Source organism: Saccostrea cucullata, unplaced genomic scaffold (assembly GCF_032062105.1).
Source record: "Saccostrea cucullata isolate Sc308-1 unplaced genomic scaffold, CSIRO_AGI_Scuc_v1 ctg7028, whole genome shotgun sequence".
Lineage (NCBI taxonomy): Eukaryota > Metazoa > Mollusca > Bivalvia > Ostreida > Ostreidae > Saccostrea > Saccostrea cuccullata.
In genome coordinates this window covers 15,280-32,627 of record NW_026928185.1, presented here as the reverse complement: position 1 = coordinate 32,627, position 17,348 = coordinate 15,280, and the positions used below count along the sequence as shown (strand labels likewise).

General features: G+C 31.5%; 1 protein-coding gene and 1 long non-coding RNA gene across 2 annotated transcripts in view; both read left to right on the top strand.

The window, feature by feature from the left end:
• Nucleotides 1-474: 474 nt before the first annotated feature.
• Nucleotides 475-17,348, top strand: part of LOC134276690 (multiple epidermal growth factor-like domains protein 10) — a gene marked incomplete at both ends in the record, with an annotated part of 31,404 nt that continues 14,530 nt past the window's right edge. The window contains one exon of the mRNA XM_062758962.1: nt 475-533. Within this exon, the coding sequence (XP_062614946.1) occupies nt 475-533 (59 nt within the window). The remainder of the gene's footprint in view (nt 534-17,348) is intronic.
• On the top strand, nt 10,703-12,988 carry LOC134276691 (uncharacterized). Its single transcript, XR_009994102.1, has 4 exons — nt 10,703-10,847; nt 11,174-11,299; nt 12,363-12,468; nt 12,892-12,988. It is a non-coding gene; the product is annotated as an uncharacterized LOC134276691 (long non-coding RNA).

Below are 17,348 nucleotides of genomic sequence, written 5' to 3'. Positions count from 1 at the left end.
AATGTCCCAGTGAAAATATATCCCAGTTGTATCTCAATGATGCTCATACGACAAAGTATATTTTATGCATCGAATTGACAGGGTATTTATACAGTATTATAAATCTAGAATATTCTAGAAATTGTTAAAACATGATATTACTGGAACAATCTGGACATACACAAAATTTAAGAATGTTCTAGATCAAATGACCGAACATGTTGACCACTCTGGAATGTTCAAGAAACTAAATGTTACTAATAATATACAAGATGAAACAATACAAATACAACACATCACACAACACAAAAGAAATGTACAACAATGATTTCAATTATTTAAGAATTAACATTATTTTTATTGAAAAGTATTTTTTTATTATTTTTCAACCAATTTTTCCCTTTGATAAATCTTGAACATGCTTATTAACAAATATCAAACTTCAAAAAAGTTACACTGCTTTTCGTGCAATTACAAAAATAATTTCATTATCAGGGTAAGAAAGACATGCTGCAGTGGATACAGATGGAACGAGGAAGTGTTTGATTGCATACGTTTGTATATTTTTATCATTGTGATAATTAAAAAAAAATCATCTCACGAATCATGTGAATTGAAATCATTAGCTTACTCTATGTTTACGTTTCTACTCGTAACTTGCATGAAGGGCTATTTTAGTAAGGGTTACATATCTACGTGTCCTCCACCAGAATTTGGCTTGTGGTTCCAGTCCCTATGATATTGTTTTGTTAAAAAAAGTTGTTTTATCAATAACTTGATTGCCTTCTGTAAAATCAAAATTGATCAAAAAAACCCTTTAACTTGCTATCGTTAATTATACGAGGGGTTCTCAAAAAGTTCGTGGACTGAGGCTATAAAATTAGTACTATTTAGTCTGTGCTTTCAAAATTCATAAGCAACATAAACAACAAAAAGTAAAGAAATGTTGAAAATTTTAGCTTGAAACGTTTATTATTTGCCAAATTATTATAAAATAAAAACGACATTATATGATCGCCCGGCGCCGTCGCCGTTTAGTTTCATGACGTCCGACAACGTCATTGTTCTTCAGTGTCCGCTTCTTCTACCTTGTACACTTATTTTGATGAGATTCCCTATAGCTGAGTAAGGACTTAATCCCGCATTGTTTATATGACTCAGTTTAAGATGTCATGAGCAGCGGCTTTCAATGACTATAATATTCCAAATGAATTTATAAAATTGGAGATATCTTCACTTGATTAATTGTGTCTGAATATTTTGCTTTTGGGATTTCAATATCTGAAACACATGATGAACGAAATTTTTTGACGTGATTGATTTTTCACATCGAGACTACTAATCGACATTAACGGAGCATCCTTATTCTATCCAAATCTATTTTGACATTAAATGACAAGTACTCCGGATGCATATTATTTCTCTGTAGCCAATTTAAACATTTCTTCGGTCTTTTTAAGTTTTTTCAGGGGCAAAACCTTATAGAAAGTTGGAAAAGGAAACCCCTCCCCCCTTTTGACGTCATTTTCAATGCCTTATTTGCTTGACACTCCATGTAAAATTTACGATAAAATTTCGTAGAACTTCCAGAATGAAGTAAAAATTTCATATTTTATGTAACAATTGTGTCCCAAAACATACTTGAATTAACGGGATTTTTGGATGTCAAATATTCCTATTAAATGAGTTTTTTTTCAGTTACACTTAGGTCGCAAAAACGTCGTTTTCAAGGTTGCGCCGCCTGGACATTCCATTGCTTACAAAAACATTACTTATTTATTTAATAAATAAAATTTATGATTAATTGATTATTCTTTAGACAGAAAACATATTTAATAGATATTTAAAAATCCATTGATGTACCTGCGCTTGTCCACGAGCTTTATGATAACCCCTAGTACATGTAGTTTAACATAGTTACAAAATTCTAACTATAGTTAATCAAGGGTTTTACCATAGTATATCAAAGTATTGTCAATATGGAATTTAGATTGGTAAACCTATTTTAAATGTTTTCCAATTTTTAAGGATTTTTTGAATATTAAATGGAATCATGATTTGTAAATTTAGGTATTATTTCAAACATTTTTGTCGTATTTATAAGATTTTCAATGATGGAATCTTAGGAAAAAAAACACAACGAAGTTTCATAGTAAATCAAATTATTAAAGTTAAAACTATATTTAAACAGATTAAACTACATGTACAGAGGTCGTTCCAAAAGTTAATGGACGGATACGATACAATTAATAATATAATGCTATGTAGTCTAGATCTATGCTTGCAAAATTTTTAAGGAACATAAAACAACAAAAGTTTTAGAGGTGTTGAAGATTTTAGCTTGATACCTTGAATATTTACTAAATTTTTATAAAATGTAAATGACATTCTACATGATCACCCGGCGCTGTCGCCATTTCGTTTCATGATATCTTTGTTTTTCAATGTCTGCATTCTCTTACTCATACACTTAATTTGATGAGTTTGATTGGAATTAAAATTATAAACACGTCTTGTTTACCGGTATATGATTTCAAAATGCCAAGAACAGCTTAATTCAATGCATATAATATTGTAAAAAGATCTAAAAGATCATCAATTGTTGATAATAGCATATTTGCTTGTCGGAGTTCAAGATCTATCACATATGATCAACACCACTTTCCAACGTGACAAACTTTGAACCCCCTTACATGTACTACATATCGACATTATTATTTTTTTATTAACATTTTTCGTCTCTCTTTTTTTTTCGGCGTTTTGAAACATGCACTCAGAATGCACTCAGAATGCATTTTATTTTTTAGTAGTCTTCTAAACATTTTCTAGGTCTATGCGAGTTTTTCCAGAGGGTGAAACTTACCGTTGAAAGACTTAGAAAAGAAACCTGACCCCCTTTTTGACGCCGTTACAACATTTAGATTGTTAGGACATTTCAAATCATATTAACGTTAATTTTTTATAGAACTTACAGAATCGCCTAAATATTGCAAATTTTACGATACAAGTTTGACATACTACATGGCTACTTAACGGGATTTTTTTTTATTTGGAACAGAATTTACGAGAAGAGTATATTTCTAGCTATTGTAAGCATTTTGGGCAAAATTATAATCAATTCTAAAACAACATAAACTCGCTCCAAGCACTGTTTTGATAGATTAAAAAAACATATTTTGAAGATTCAATCCTTTTTTTCTTTAAAAAAAAGTATACAAGTATACGCTTGCACTATCTTTATTTTTGTCAATTCAGCTTAACAATTCTATTTTTATAATAGTCATGTTACAAACAGCTGATACATGCGATATAACTGGTACTGTGGACGGCTCAGCACCACGCAATTTCTACCTGTGTCAAATTCAATTACTTTGTTTCAATTTAAAAAAACACATATTGAAAGGGTGCTAAGATCACATTATCCATTTCTGTCCTTAACATAGGTGAGAGGTGTGAACCTGGGAAGTACGGTAATGATTGTGAGAACATTTGCCAATACCCTAGCTACGAAGAAGGATGCCAACAACATTGCAGTTGTTTCAAAGAACACTGTAATCCATCTAGAGGATGTATAGGTAAATCTATACCAAAACTTAACATTTCTTATACAATACCAAACTACCTAGCCTTCAATTTGCTTCTGAGTATACGCTCAGTTAGTATTTTGTTTCATTTCGGGGAATTATTACCCGGGGAAGTATTATCTACTATTATATTACCGTATTAGTAGAAATTTTAGCGAGACGAATGTTTAACGATTTGGCCTTAAGAAATGGTAATCTATTTTAAGCTATATGTAAATTTAGCGATATCAAAATGCTAACCAAAGAAACTACAATAAATGAAACGCAATTATTTTTGGCGGTATCCAATTTTAGCGATTTTAAAATCAACGCGTTTTTTGCCAAAATTGAATCCTTGTTGTGAATCTACTCACACTTCTTTTTAAGAATATAATAGAAACTTGAAGTTATAACATGTATTTCTTTTTCTTGAAAGTCAAAAGTACATAATATGTGTGCCTTGAATTTTATGAATAGAATTGTCTTCTACTCATCCTGCCTTATCAGATGGAGTATCAAGTTCGTTGACGCTAACAGAAACATCAACTGTATCAAAAAGAGTTACAGATCATTCTAGTCTGAAAACAATCAAAAGAGGTATATTCATTCTATACAAAGTATATTTCAAGAAATAATTGTATAGGACTTTTACAAGTAGCGCTCACTTTTACAGTTGACATCTTACTTTAACACTAGAATAATGTACTGAAGCTTTTTACGATAAAATATTTAGCTTAACATTTAATTCAACGAAAAATAACGGGTTATTTCAAAACGTAAATCAGTTGTTCTTAAAGAAATCGACAATTGCAACCACCCTACCCTCAACTCCCGGTCTTCACATGGTAGTGCCCCTAACAACATTAAAAAGAAGTGTAAGTAGAATTCACAACAATATTCGGGGCACTACCTATGACCACTAGAAATGTGTCCCTATCTATTATCAATTCCGTACCTCGATACAAAATGCAGGTTTAAATGTCAAGTAAACCGTCAGTTGTGAAAGTCAGTGCTTCTCGTTAGTTCATTAATGAAGTGTTCACAACTGATTATAATGACGAAAATAAAGTGACCAAATATTTTAAAACTACCAAATCCTAAGTAAAACGATTATTAGCAAACCTATTTTTGTATGCCCCAAAGCTTATACGTGAAAACAAGAAAACACTTGCTGTGGCCATGGCCTTCAACTCGAGATTTAGACATATCGACGAGCTATTGTCAATTAGCAAATCTAACAACAAAATTCTATAATAAACTTGATGACTTTAACTTTTAATTGTCAACTTCCCTCACTTATGCACAATTTACGTTCTTCACCTGCATATGGAGCTTAATATATATATCTCAGCTGATTTGATATGCAAGAGCCTGCTCTACATATGACCAATTTCTAAACCATGTAAATTGTTAACAATAAAGTTGATGAAACGAGAATATAAGCAATGTAATCTCGTTTAAAGTCATCATTTCGTAGGTTCTATAGTCCATTCAATGACCTTGTCACCAAATACATTGGGTCAAATGTTCACTGACGTTTTTCATACTTATTGTTAGTCCACTATTTATACACTGATTTGACGATGGCTTCTTCCGTTATTTCTGATCATGACAGGAAGCACACGGCGAGTGTGACCGGTCGGCAGGGGATGTTCACTCCCCAATGGCGCCTGATTCTACTACTGATGTTTTGTAGGTCCGTGTTTACTTTGCTCCTATTTTGTATTGTTTTATGGACTTTTGGTCTTGAATACTGTTTGTTATCTCCATATGTCTCATTCAATTAATGTCTATTCTTCTTTTAAACATCAAATCATTTATGTATACCTTAACTTTTTTGAATAGAATTGGTTTCTACTCGCCCTACCGCATCAGATGCAGTATCAAGTTTATTGACTCTTGAAAAAATATCGACTGTATCGAAAAGAGATACAAAATCTTCTAGTCTGAAAACAGCCAATGAAGGTACAATTTCGGTACACTTACATTTTGTAATGAACATTTTACATGTTGCCTGAAAAAAAGATATATAACTATACATTTTAATGTATATATCAATAATGATTGCGGGTAAAAAAAATGATAATATTGGCGTATTTACAAAAATGAAATATTTTAAACACTGTCGAAGTACTACAAATTTCGATATAAAAAAATCTGTTGAATTTCTGAAATGTTTTGCTAGGAACGAGTGATTTTTGGTCGAGAAAAATCTGTGCACTTGAAGATAGAAAAAACGTCATCTACTTTAAATTTCACTTCTCTCAGTATTTTCAATTATAACTGTTTCATTTTTAAAATGTGTAATATGCTTCGCTATACACAGCTCCAGCACAGAGTTCTGAAAAAAAAAAAAAATTGCGCATTGTTTACAGGAACACGTTTCATAATCCATTTATAACATCAATGACCACACCAGACAATATATCATAAACAGTAAAATACTGTAGTTTATATATAGAATACAAGTTATATTTTTGTCATAATGCAAAAGTTGTATTTTTCAACGGAGTAAAAAGTATCGGGACTGCGGCAAAACTCCCTCTTCTTTTCGTCTACAGAGATGTTTAAATATTACTTGGCCTGTTATTAGATTGAAAAGGTAAGAAGACAATCCTAACAAAAGACTTAAATTTCCAAAAATTATTCAATCAATTTTGCATGTTTTTTGAATCCATGTTAACAATGTTTTCAATCCAACATTTGTGAAGCTATCATGTCTTTAAAGCTCGTTAAGGAGGTCAAACCTACGAAAACGTGTAACAAAATGGCAGAGACAAAGAGAAAAGCAAGAAAAATGTTATGAATAGGAAATTCAATAACTTGTAATTGAATGCATGGACTTAATTCCCCTATCGAGGGAGTATTTCTGTCCAACTCGAACTATCAATTGCATGACCAATAACATATTATTGAATTATCTAGTTTTGAGGTAAGTGATCAGAAAAATGTATGGCAGCCAAGCGGTTTATAAAAAAAGCGTAAACTGCATCAAGTTACGCTATACAGTGTATCGTATAACAAAAGTAGAAATAAGATTCATTCCTGAAATGAAATAAATTTCTATGCGTTTTATGCTTTACATTTAAGTTCTTATATAATTTTTTTTTCATTGTTTTTACAAGCCAACATTTTTTTTTATAAAACATGTAGTTAAAAATCTTGAACTTGAACACATCTTGCAATATCCAATTTAAGAACATACCTTGTAATCAATACAAGGTTGGGGTTTTTCCATGTTTGATATACCTGATGTCACAATACCAGTAGCCATTTGAGCTTCTTTGTGTGATACGGATCCTGCAGTGGTTATATGGACCAGCAGGAGAGTATGGTATTTCATCACACCGTAGAAGATTAAACTTTGGGGAAAAAGTAATTGTCCTAATACACTATACTATTTTCTGTTCACAATATCTTATTTTATTATCCATTTTCTTTGACATACATGTAATTAGCTTGTTTAATAGTCAATGCATTATTTATATTTCCTTTATTTTCAAGCGAGTGAGTTCTGTATTCAATTAGTATTAAATAAACGAAACAAAATATCACATCCTGCATGAGCCCTCGATCAATATCAACCCTTCGGCCCTCTGGCTGGTATCTCGGACAGAAATAGGATGTGACATGAAAAAGGGTATGTATTATTCTCTTTACCAGGCTCCAAACACATACGATAAGAACAGATTTAAGTAAAAATTTGAAATTAAATTAAATTCTGAATTTAGGTCAATAAAGCAAAAGGTATGGTAAAAGGCGAATCTGGCCCTTTATTTGATATAAAAACTATAACACTCTTAACAATTGTGATATTTGCAGTTAAGTGACTAGAATAATGATTGTTGTGCATACATGAATGCAACAAAAGGGTGCAAATGTTGGACATTTTTTCCGAATATTCTCAATTTTGGTCGAATTTTGTCAAATTTGAGACACTTCACTTCGGGAAACATAGAGCGTAACCTTACCTATCTGATATTTTTTATATATAAGATTCATCTTAAACTATCGTTTGAAATATATGAATTTGGTCGATGGACAAGCTTGTGCCTAATGTTTTCTGAACCAAAATGTAGTCAAAAATTGTTGAAAATTTGCATAAAAAAAAAAAAAAAAAAAAAATCAAAAACTGATATATTTTCTTTTATTCCTATGACCTCTACGCATTATAAAACTCATAATCAATACTCATTTTGTTGCAGGGATGACAACAGTTTTTTTTTTCAATTGATAAACTATTGCATCATTCTAAAGAGACCTCAATCCAGGGGCAAAAAAACTTAATTTTACATGTACCACATGCATTTTAATTTGTATAGAACACAAACCTGCAAATTTTATTAACATATTTTTATTGAATTCAAGAAACATAATCAAAATTTTGACTAAAGTCTGTTCTCAGTTTATGATTTTGAGACCAGTAATTTCGATGCTCTCTAACTCGTCTAAAAAGACGATTTTTCCTGAAGTAAAGTTGATAGAATTTTCACCTTAAATGAAAACTGGGATGATTATTTTGGTTTCCCCTGTTGACAAACCACGAAAATTGCTTACATTTTTGCAGACTAATCAAATTTCTTGATTTGAAGCATTTGTCTTTATGAAAATAAAACTAGAAATAAAGACGTTCTTAAAATTGAGAGTATTTGTGTTAAATATATAATTTCGTTTTCTATTGTAACTAGTCTAATTGTCAAGCACTTGAAATGTGTTGTTACTCTTTGCAATAGATCTGGAGTGTTTATTTTTGTTGAAGACAAAATCTAAGTGTCAAAATGTCGTAAAATTCCGATCGTTTATTAATAAAACGGCTATTGGCTTATGGTTTCGGACTACCTGTGACTATACAGACCAGGTTTTGGTTAACCTCGGCCTTCGGTCTCTGTTAACCAATACCTGATTAAATATCACATTGTATTTAGCATGAGTTGAAATTTGAGATCTGTATATCAAAATATTAAAATATTAGATAGCACCTAAAGGAGGACTTGGACTGGTGGTCATAAGACTTAGATTAACTCACTTTTGCTAAAGGAATTAATAGTGGAAAAGTGATATCAAAAATAAACTTATCTAAATTTTATGGCCGCAGGCCAGATCTACTTACCAAAAATTTAAAATGGTGACCTCTGGTTTTTAAGGAATTTTGATTTAATGTCAGAAATTCTATTGAATTCTCTTCAATATGCCAGGTCATGATTCCCATTTCAAATTCAAATTCAAATCATGAAAGGTTTGATTTTGCTGAGATAACGTTTAAATATTAGACTAATCATACATTTGAAAGCAAAATAAACTCCTCAAAAATACGTGGTTGAATTTCTTAGTTAGTAGCTTTTATTTTTTAATTTTGAGCAAAAACTATTTTTTTTTTGTTTAATTTTAGGATGACTTACTTAAAATCTTATCAACCACACATCCATCTGTTGATGACGATTGCAATTGCCAATTTTATAACTGAACATGGTGAATCAACCATACATATGTAACATCACAGCTTTGCCAGCCCTTAGCTAGTGAAGATGGTAACATCAAGACGATCGAATTTACTATTGATATCAGTTAATGAGAAAATCAATAAGTACTAAGTGAACAAGGAACACCAATGATATATACATGTACAGATGTACTGTTAATGCATTGTAGATGCAGACCACGATATGCTATTTATTATACCTTATTTAATTGATTGCTTTTTGTTTAATGTACTGTTCGAGGATTTTTCACTCAAATGGAAACGCACCCACTGCGAGAAGGGACCTGGGTTTATACGGCCTGATCTGGAGAACTGGTCTCTGTTGTGTTCTTGGTTTGTTTAGCTTTATGGTGCAATTTTTTAATCCATATTGAGTCGTCATCACTTGCCGGTTTAGGGTCGCATATTTAGACCAGTACTAGGCACTTGTGGTTTTTTGAGGGGCTACGAGTTTCTTGTCGTAGTAGTAGTTACTGCGACACAGGACCTCGACTTATCCAAAAGACCGGTTTCCCACGTCTAGCATTTGACTTTGAACCTGTGCCGTAAGAATCAACTCATAACTCCGCAACTCTTAGAACGAACGCTTAATTCACTATGCTACGTGGGTGACAATTTAAAAATAATGATCTTAAGATTTAATAAAAATCAACAATTATTGCAATTTCCAGTTTTTACATGAACTTCCCTTAAACACATATGAAGTACATTTATTTTCTCATTCAAATTAAATCTTTTAACAGTTAATTTTGAACCACTCATCTGATATTCGAGGGCGGGCAACGCGTGCTAAATACCATAGTATATGATGAAAATAATAATTTATGAAACACCAAATAATATTGGCTCGGGTATCTTTCTTATTTAAAAACTGGACTGGATTATTTAAGTTAATTCTTTTTATAATTTAAAACTTTTCAAAAACTGTAAGCAACTTGCAGGAATAAATAAAATCTGTTCACAGTGTTTGATATTCCAAATCTTCAATTAATCAACCTTTTTGCCAATCCTGCCTCACAAATTTATTGAAACGTAGTCAAACCATTGAAACTGATGTGCTATCTTAAGATTGAAGTTATTTTGAGATTAAAGTTATTTGAATTCCTGCTCTGAAATTCTTGTGCAAAAATTCTTTAAAAGAAATCTTCCGGTTCTAGTGAACAAAATTTGTCAATAATTTTGATAAAAAAGATCACTTAAAATATCATAGAATCACCGCCCTCGAGTTAGTGGGACTAGCTCTTTTGAGTAGATTTACTGAGGAAAATAAGTTTAGCAATTGTTTTTGGGTATAATTTTAGAAATATTTTTCGAAATTGTTTAATTTTGTTTCTACTTAAAATCAGTATAGAAAAGGGTAACAAAACACACACTTCTTTTTTAAACTTGACGCGCAGAAACTGCGTCATCCAACGTTGTAACAATTCAACAAAACAAATGGTTTTGGTCGAACGCACATGGTCCTAGAAGAATTTTTTACTTGAAAAGCCCTTTGGACACGCAGAAGGGTTCTCCGACTTACGATGGATGAATTGCGTGTCATAAAAGCTTGGGTGCGAGTGTCCACCAGGAAAATTTCGATCGAAATACAGGTAAACAATCAGAGAATGTCAACTGTTTCATGTTTTTTTTGAGAGAAAATGAAGTGTTTTACTTTATACCCGAATGAAATAGATTCATAATCATCTTTCGCCTAAATTTGTTAACAGATTTTTCTCGAATTCGAGGACGATAATGTTATTATCAGCTAATTATAGAGGAGAAGTTTTGTCAGTGTCCGATGGGTACAAACGTCATATTGTGGAGCCTGCATCACTTTTGCATCGGTAAATATATTTTTTTAAAATAAAGTTTTACCTGTTGTATGTCACTGGATCACCTATTTTAGATCTATTTCCCAGAGATAAGATGTTCATATAATTATATTTTGCTATTTGAAGTATTTCGCTGCATTCAACATTAAACAAAATTCAAATCACTTCAATACAATGACCATACATGTGTAGAAGTTTGGGCCAGATAGCTCAGTTGGTAGAGCACCTGACCGGAGTTTCAGGGGGCCTGGGTTCAAATCCCGGTCTGGTCTGCTGCATTTTCTCTTTATTTATTCATCGATCTCATACAATTATATACATTAAAACTTATTTTATAGCAGAAGTACAAGAGAACCAGGCAGTAACACAGATGAAAGATGCTGTTGCTGAAAGATCCAGTCAAGCACATAAGACTAAACTGACTTTGAATGATCAACCTCCTTAAAAATGCAAATCAAATACAGGTATGAAATTAATCAGATGCAACAGAATAAGTTCTAGGACATATATATAGAATTTATTTTCCTAAGACATAGTATATCAAAATAATGCAAAAAGATCATGGATGTCCAGTAATGCTTTACCCTCGCTCACCCCAGGGTATTCTTTTAGACATTTACCCATGATTCATCTATACTGTCATCTCACCTCACTATTAATCGATTGATTGTTGTTTAACTTCCCTCTCAAGAATTTTTCACTTGTATGGAGACGCACCCACTTGATGGTGGAGAGATGTAAATTTTGTCTTATACTCGGGGCCATTGTCAATTTAAGCAGTGAGGGATATTTTTCATGCCAGTACCTGTGACATAGTTTAAACGGTCTCATATGAAGTATCCATGTCTCCATGTTCCACAGTGTGCAACGTAATCACCTCAGTATTAAAATGGGATGAAACCCTTGTATACAGTTTAAATGAATAATAATATTATATATACATGTATTGAATTTTTTTTTATAAAATGACTAATAAATTTGTCAACATTGGCCATCATTAAATATGTGTTTGTATCCAGACTATCCAGATTAGTTGGTAGGTTTTTTTCTGCCTTACAGTATTGAAAAACATTGATAACTGTTATATTAAAAATCACAGACTCAGAAATCTGTTGAAGTTTTCAAAAAAATTGAAGTGCTGAAAAAATGATTACTATTGGTAGGGCAGATTTTAATGGGTAAGGCTGAGTACATCAAACAAATCATTTTGTTATTGTTGGCCTTAGTAGGGGCACTCAGATATGAAAATACAGTGTTTAAAACAAATATTTTTAAATCAAATTTTTTTTATGAAAAGGCCTTAGACATTTTTTGGTATAAAAAGGACAATTTTAGTCTGTTTTAGTCTGTTTTTCTTGTAAAAATATTGATAAAATTTAATGAAGAAGGTTAAGATTTGTATCAAATATCCAGTAAATGGATATTTACCAGATTTATAACTCATTACACCTAAATTATCAGTAATGCATACTGGAACAACTGTGTAATAATTCGAATGACATTTTACAGAAGTTTGTTAAATTACAGGTTTTTGTCAGCTTATCTGGAAATCTTAGGACATCACTGATTTGATCAAGAACTCATCCAGCGTGAAGACCAGCCATGTGCCTCACTTGTCATGACATTATTAAAGGTAAGTAACCCTATAAGCAAAGAATTGACAAGCAAAACCTTCAAAAGATTTTCATTTAAGATACTTATTTAATTGGTAGTTTTAATACCGTATAAGCATAATTTTTAGCGAGGCATTATCAGCTAGGTTTCTGAGATTGCTAAAATTGAATATCACTGAAAATTAAATGTGTTTAAGTTGTAATAATTAATATGTTAATGAAAATTATATACAAATATTATAAAGTTAGTAATCTTTTAAAAATCGCTACAATTACTTCTCGCTAAATAGAAAATACCAAATTTTAAGGACAAATCACTAAATTTGCATCATGATCTCGCTAAAATTTCCACTTGTACAATATTTTAATTTCTGTAAAATGTTTTGTTACATTTTATATAAACAAAAAATATATATATTTAAATCAAAATCATTTTATTACAGCACTTTGTGACAGTGGGAAGATGGGATTTCAAACATGACATGGCTCTATATTACTGCATCAAAGACCAATCCAGGTTTACGTATAAAGTGAAGGAAAACAGTGAAGCATCATTTGGAGCCACTTGTACATATGTAACCGCCTAGGCGCCTTTACAATATGTCCTCTTATTTAAAAAATCACAGTGACCAGTTGTACCTATGATGTCGGACGAGATCCTGATAAAAACTTCTGTTGCACTCATCACTACCTGCAAAGAAATGAAAATTTTAAATGACTTGTATCAACACTTTTGTACTACATCTGGCTTGTATTTTCCTTCAAACAAAATTTCATAAGTACTAACCTGCAGGTGTAAAATGTTTGAAACAATTTGCTTGTCTCAGCAGAAAATTCTCTGCCATTTAGCAGTGTCATGAGCAGTTGATTGAGGTCACAATTCCACCGGCAAAGAGTACATTGGGTATTTGTAGCTGAATGGTGCCAAATAAAACACTTTTCACAAGAACCTGGCAAATGTATTTAAGTGGAAGTGAGCATCTACACAAAAAATGAATACTTTCTCAAATATTAACAGTAATATATTATGCCTGTGTACATCCTAAATATATCTACAGAACTAATTACACAAGTAACTAGCAAATATACAATGTCAACTTCCTTAATTTTTTTCTCAAGTTCATGTATAGTGTATCAAAATAAACATGCAATATATGTCTTGTTACACTGAAGTATTTTTAAGAAAATGTTATTTGTTGAAACGAGTGTGCAAACACTCTGCACAGTTAGCTATTTTTATGGAGAAGTTACATGTACCTATCAACGTGCAATTTGAATCATGGGGATGTAATGTTAGGCACACCGAAGGAGAAAAGTAATTGTTAACAAATGTTTTTAACCAATCAAATTTGATATTTAATAAGAAAGTATGTGCCAAATTTAACTAGTATTATGGTTCATTCAACTTAATTTATTTACCATTGTATGTGAGCTTTCGTGAATTTGACAAATAAATGAACTAGTAGGTTTGATAATGAAGAAAGAAAAAAGTGCAGCCCAAAATTTACCCAATACAAAAGAAAATAAATTCCATCATTAACTACTTGGAAGTTGTCACACTCTTCATGAGTATAAGCATTATGAGATATACTATACATAATGTAAACATATTACATTTAGCCATATATTTTATTTAGTGGAAAACATAGTCCGCCTATCCAAGTACATCTCTAAATGTCTTGTATATGAATTTAATAACTAGCACATTCAGATATCTAATAGTATGATAACTTGTTGAAAATTGAATTTCCACCAAATATTGTACACGCCAAATGTAATACATTTACAGTATGTATGCCTCATGAACAGAACAGATCTATACCGGTATATGGATGACACATTCAGTCGAAGTGTTGTCCCTTTTTCTGTATCTGCTGGATCCCTATAAAATATGATGACAAATGTAGATAAGATATTCTAACGTTGAAGTATGAATGTCCTATGGACCCAGTCATTGCCTTTTTGGAGACAACGTTAGATGTCTGACAAATGCCTTCATTAAAAATATTCCTATTTCTAATTCCTATTTTAAGAAAGAAAAAAAAAGTCTGTCTCATGATTTTAAGAGTATTCGGGAAGGGAGTCATAAGGCTATACAAGTTATATTGAAATTGAATATATATAGTGTATACATCCCTGTTTACATGAAAGAAGTAAAAGTAATATTTGACATTTTTATTTCTGGATAGAGTACATAACAAGTAAATCTATTTTATTTCTACTGTAATTCAAGTATAATACATAGGCTTTAGCCCCCTTTTTATTGCAAATATATACATAATATAGGCATTGAAAATTGGTGTTTACCTTTATTTTGTTGGTTAAGCCCCCCCCCCCCCATTCTATGTACCCGTCCCGTGTGCTAAATAAATGAAATAGATTTAAGGAACCAATCTGTAGGGAACCTTTTAGTTTGGAAACACATTATTTCAGCTTTAAAACTATTTAAATTTTCCTTCATGCTTTAAAATGTTCGCCAACCACACTGCTAATCGTGACCCATTCGGAATGGCTTGTATGTACGTCATTTAATAAAACAATAAAGCAGTTAAACGCTGTTTACCTGTATCAATCAATCCATTATATCCTCTTCTTTTCATTAATCGGGAAACAAACGACATGACAGGCTCTGCTAGTCCACCGCTAGGCTTAAAACTAAATGCCAAGCGGTAATCCATTGTCTCCAAGAACGCTCAGGTACCCGGAAGTTAGAAAACGAAAGTGAAAGTTAACGAGGCTTACAGACCCTATTGCTGCAACTGGAGGGCTTACACAATATTGAAATTAATCCTACTTTTCAAACCCGTCTCTGTGATCAGTTTTACGATATTTCTTACAAAAAAGCACACAATTTTCTGTAAAATTTGCCGTATTTGGTAATGTGATGACAAGCTCATATTACAATTTAATTGTAAGTGCCATTTCTATTTTTTTTTTCACTTTATCTTTTAATAAATATCTTAAATTGCTAAACTTATTTTGCTCAGTATATATGAAAATCGTCCCTACATTAAGGTGTTGAGCAGATTCATGATATAACTATAGTAAGGATGAAGAAGGGTGTCTTTTTACAAAAAAAAAAATATATAGTGTTTGAATATCATCAGCGCTCGATCAGCAACTAAAATACATAAATACTTTGAAAATCAAATCCTCGATGGCATGGTGCATCGTTATTATAGGAAAAAGTACTATGAATTAAATACTGCGGCATTGTATCCATATGTACATTTCATGATTAATATCTCTAAAATTAGGTACGGCACCTCAGAATATATTTAACTAAACGTCCTTCTTCCTCTTAATGCAAATAAACTAATTTTTTTGATCGTGTACACAGTTTCTAAAGTTTCATGAAAAGGAGGAAAACTTTTAAAATAAAGTGTTTTCGGACAATGTCAACAGGTGTGAACAACAGCATTCTGCCATTTACTTCTAAGTGTCGTTTATATCGGATATTTACACTTTAATGTCCTGATCAATCTATATTTTGAGCACCAACTCATTATTTAAATTTGGGCAACATCCGTTCACATTTTGAAAATGGATTTTGATTTTCATTTTTCTGCATATATCTGCACCTTCCTTGAAGAGAAGTGCAGATTTCAGAACAACTGAATTAATCAATATAATTGTATTAAATATAAGGGGATTATGAAAAACGAAAACAATGTCCACAACGATATTTAATATTTTGTGTGGAAAAATTCACGTCATTTTGACAATATCATCTCTGTTAACTTACACAAGGGCAACGTGGTGTGGAAAGTAGGTATCTTAATTCAAATATTAAGACTCGAAGATACACATTGTCAGCTTCTTACAGAAGGTGTTAAGCATTTTCAAGCTAGAGAAAATCTTAATGACTTTATTTGAAAGGTAAAAATAACTCTATCTACGTGTACAAAACGGTTTCTTTTACCTGCAGAAATGTAAACGTTTGCAATGCGTATTTTTAAAAAAATAGAAAGTACACTCAAAGACTGTATTGAAATGATAGCATTAAATCTAAAAATTTGCACGACTTTATTTTTTTTAATTAAAATAAGGACAGTTTAACGTTTATATTTTTAGATTATATGGTGACTTTTTGTTGAATACTTGTAAATTTAAATGAATGTTATAAATGCCCTGTAGCAACCTCTAATGATAAAACGCCGCTTAATGATACAAATAGCGTTAAGCGTTGCAATTGCAACGCTTAATGCAATATATTATTGCATTAATAGCTGACATTATCAACCGCTAATGCTAGAACTCCGCTTAATGACAGAATTATATCTTTAAGCGTCACAAATGCAGTGCAAAATCGACGCTTAATGAAACAAGCAAATATCGACATATTCAAAGCTTAATGATACACACTTGTGTATCATTAAGCGTTGGAGTTGCAATCCTTAATGATATAAAATTTAGAAATCGCTCGTGCAATATCTAAGAGAAACACACATCCACCTTTCCTGAACAATGAGATATCACTTGTCAAAATATTTATATATGCCCTTGTACATGTGTTATATAAATGGTAATTATTGAAGTTTTACTGTGTTTTCTATCTAATCAAGGGAACGTCTTTAAGCCCTGGATGTTTAAGAGACAGACAGTCAGATAGCTGGAAGAAAGAGATACAAACAAAGGAATAAATAAAATGATATTCAAATCCTTTAAAAGAACCATTTGTTTTAAACTAAAAATACAGAGGGAAACACGCAATCAAATTCCTTTTAATTTGATACAATGATTTTAATACTCAACCTGAAATATATTATTTTATTTGAATATTTTTATCGTTTCAGATATACGTATCGAGATTTTCACAATCGTTTTTTTAATCTGCTTCGTTTCTCCAAATTCCGAGAAAAAGAGACATCAATATTGGAAACTTATGTTTAAGGATATA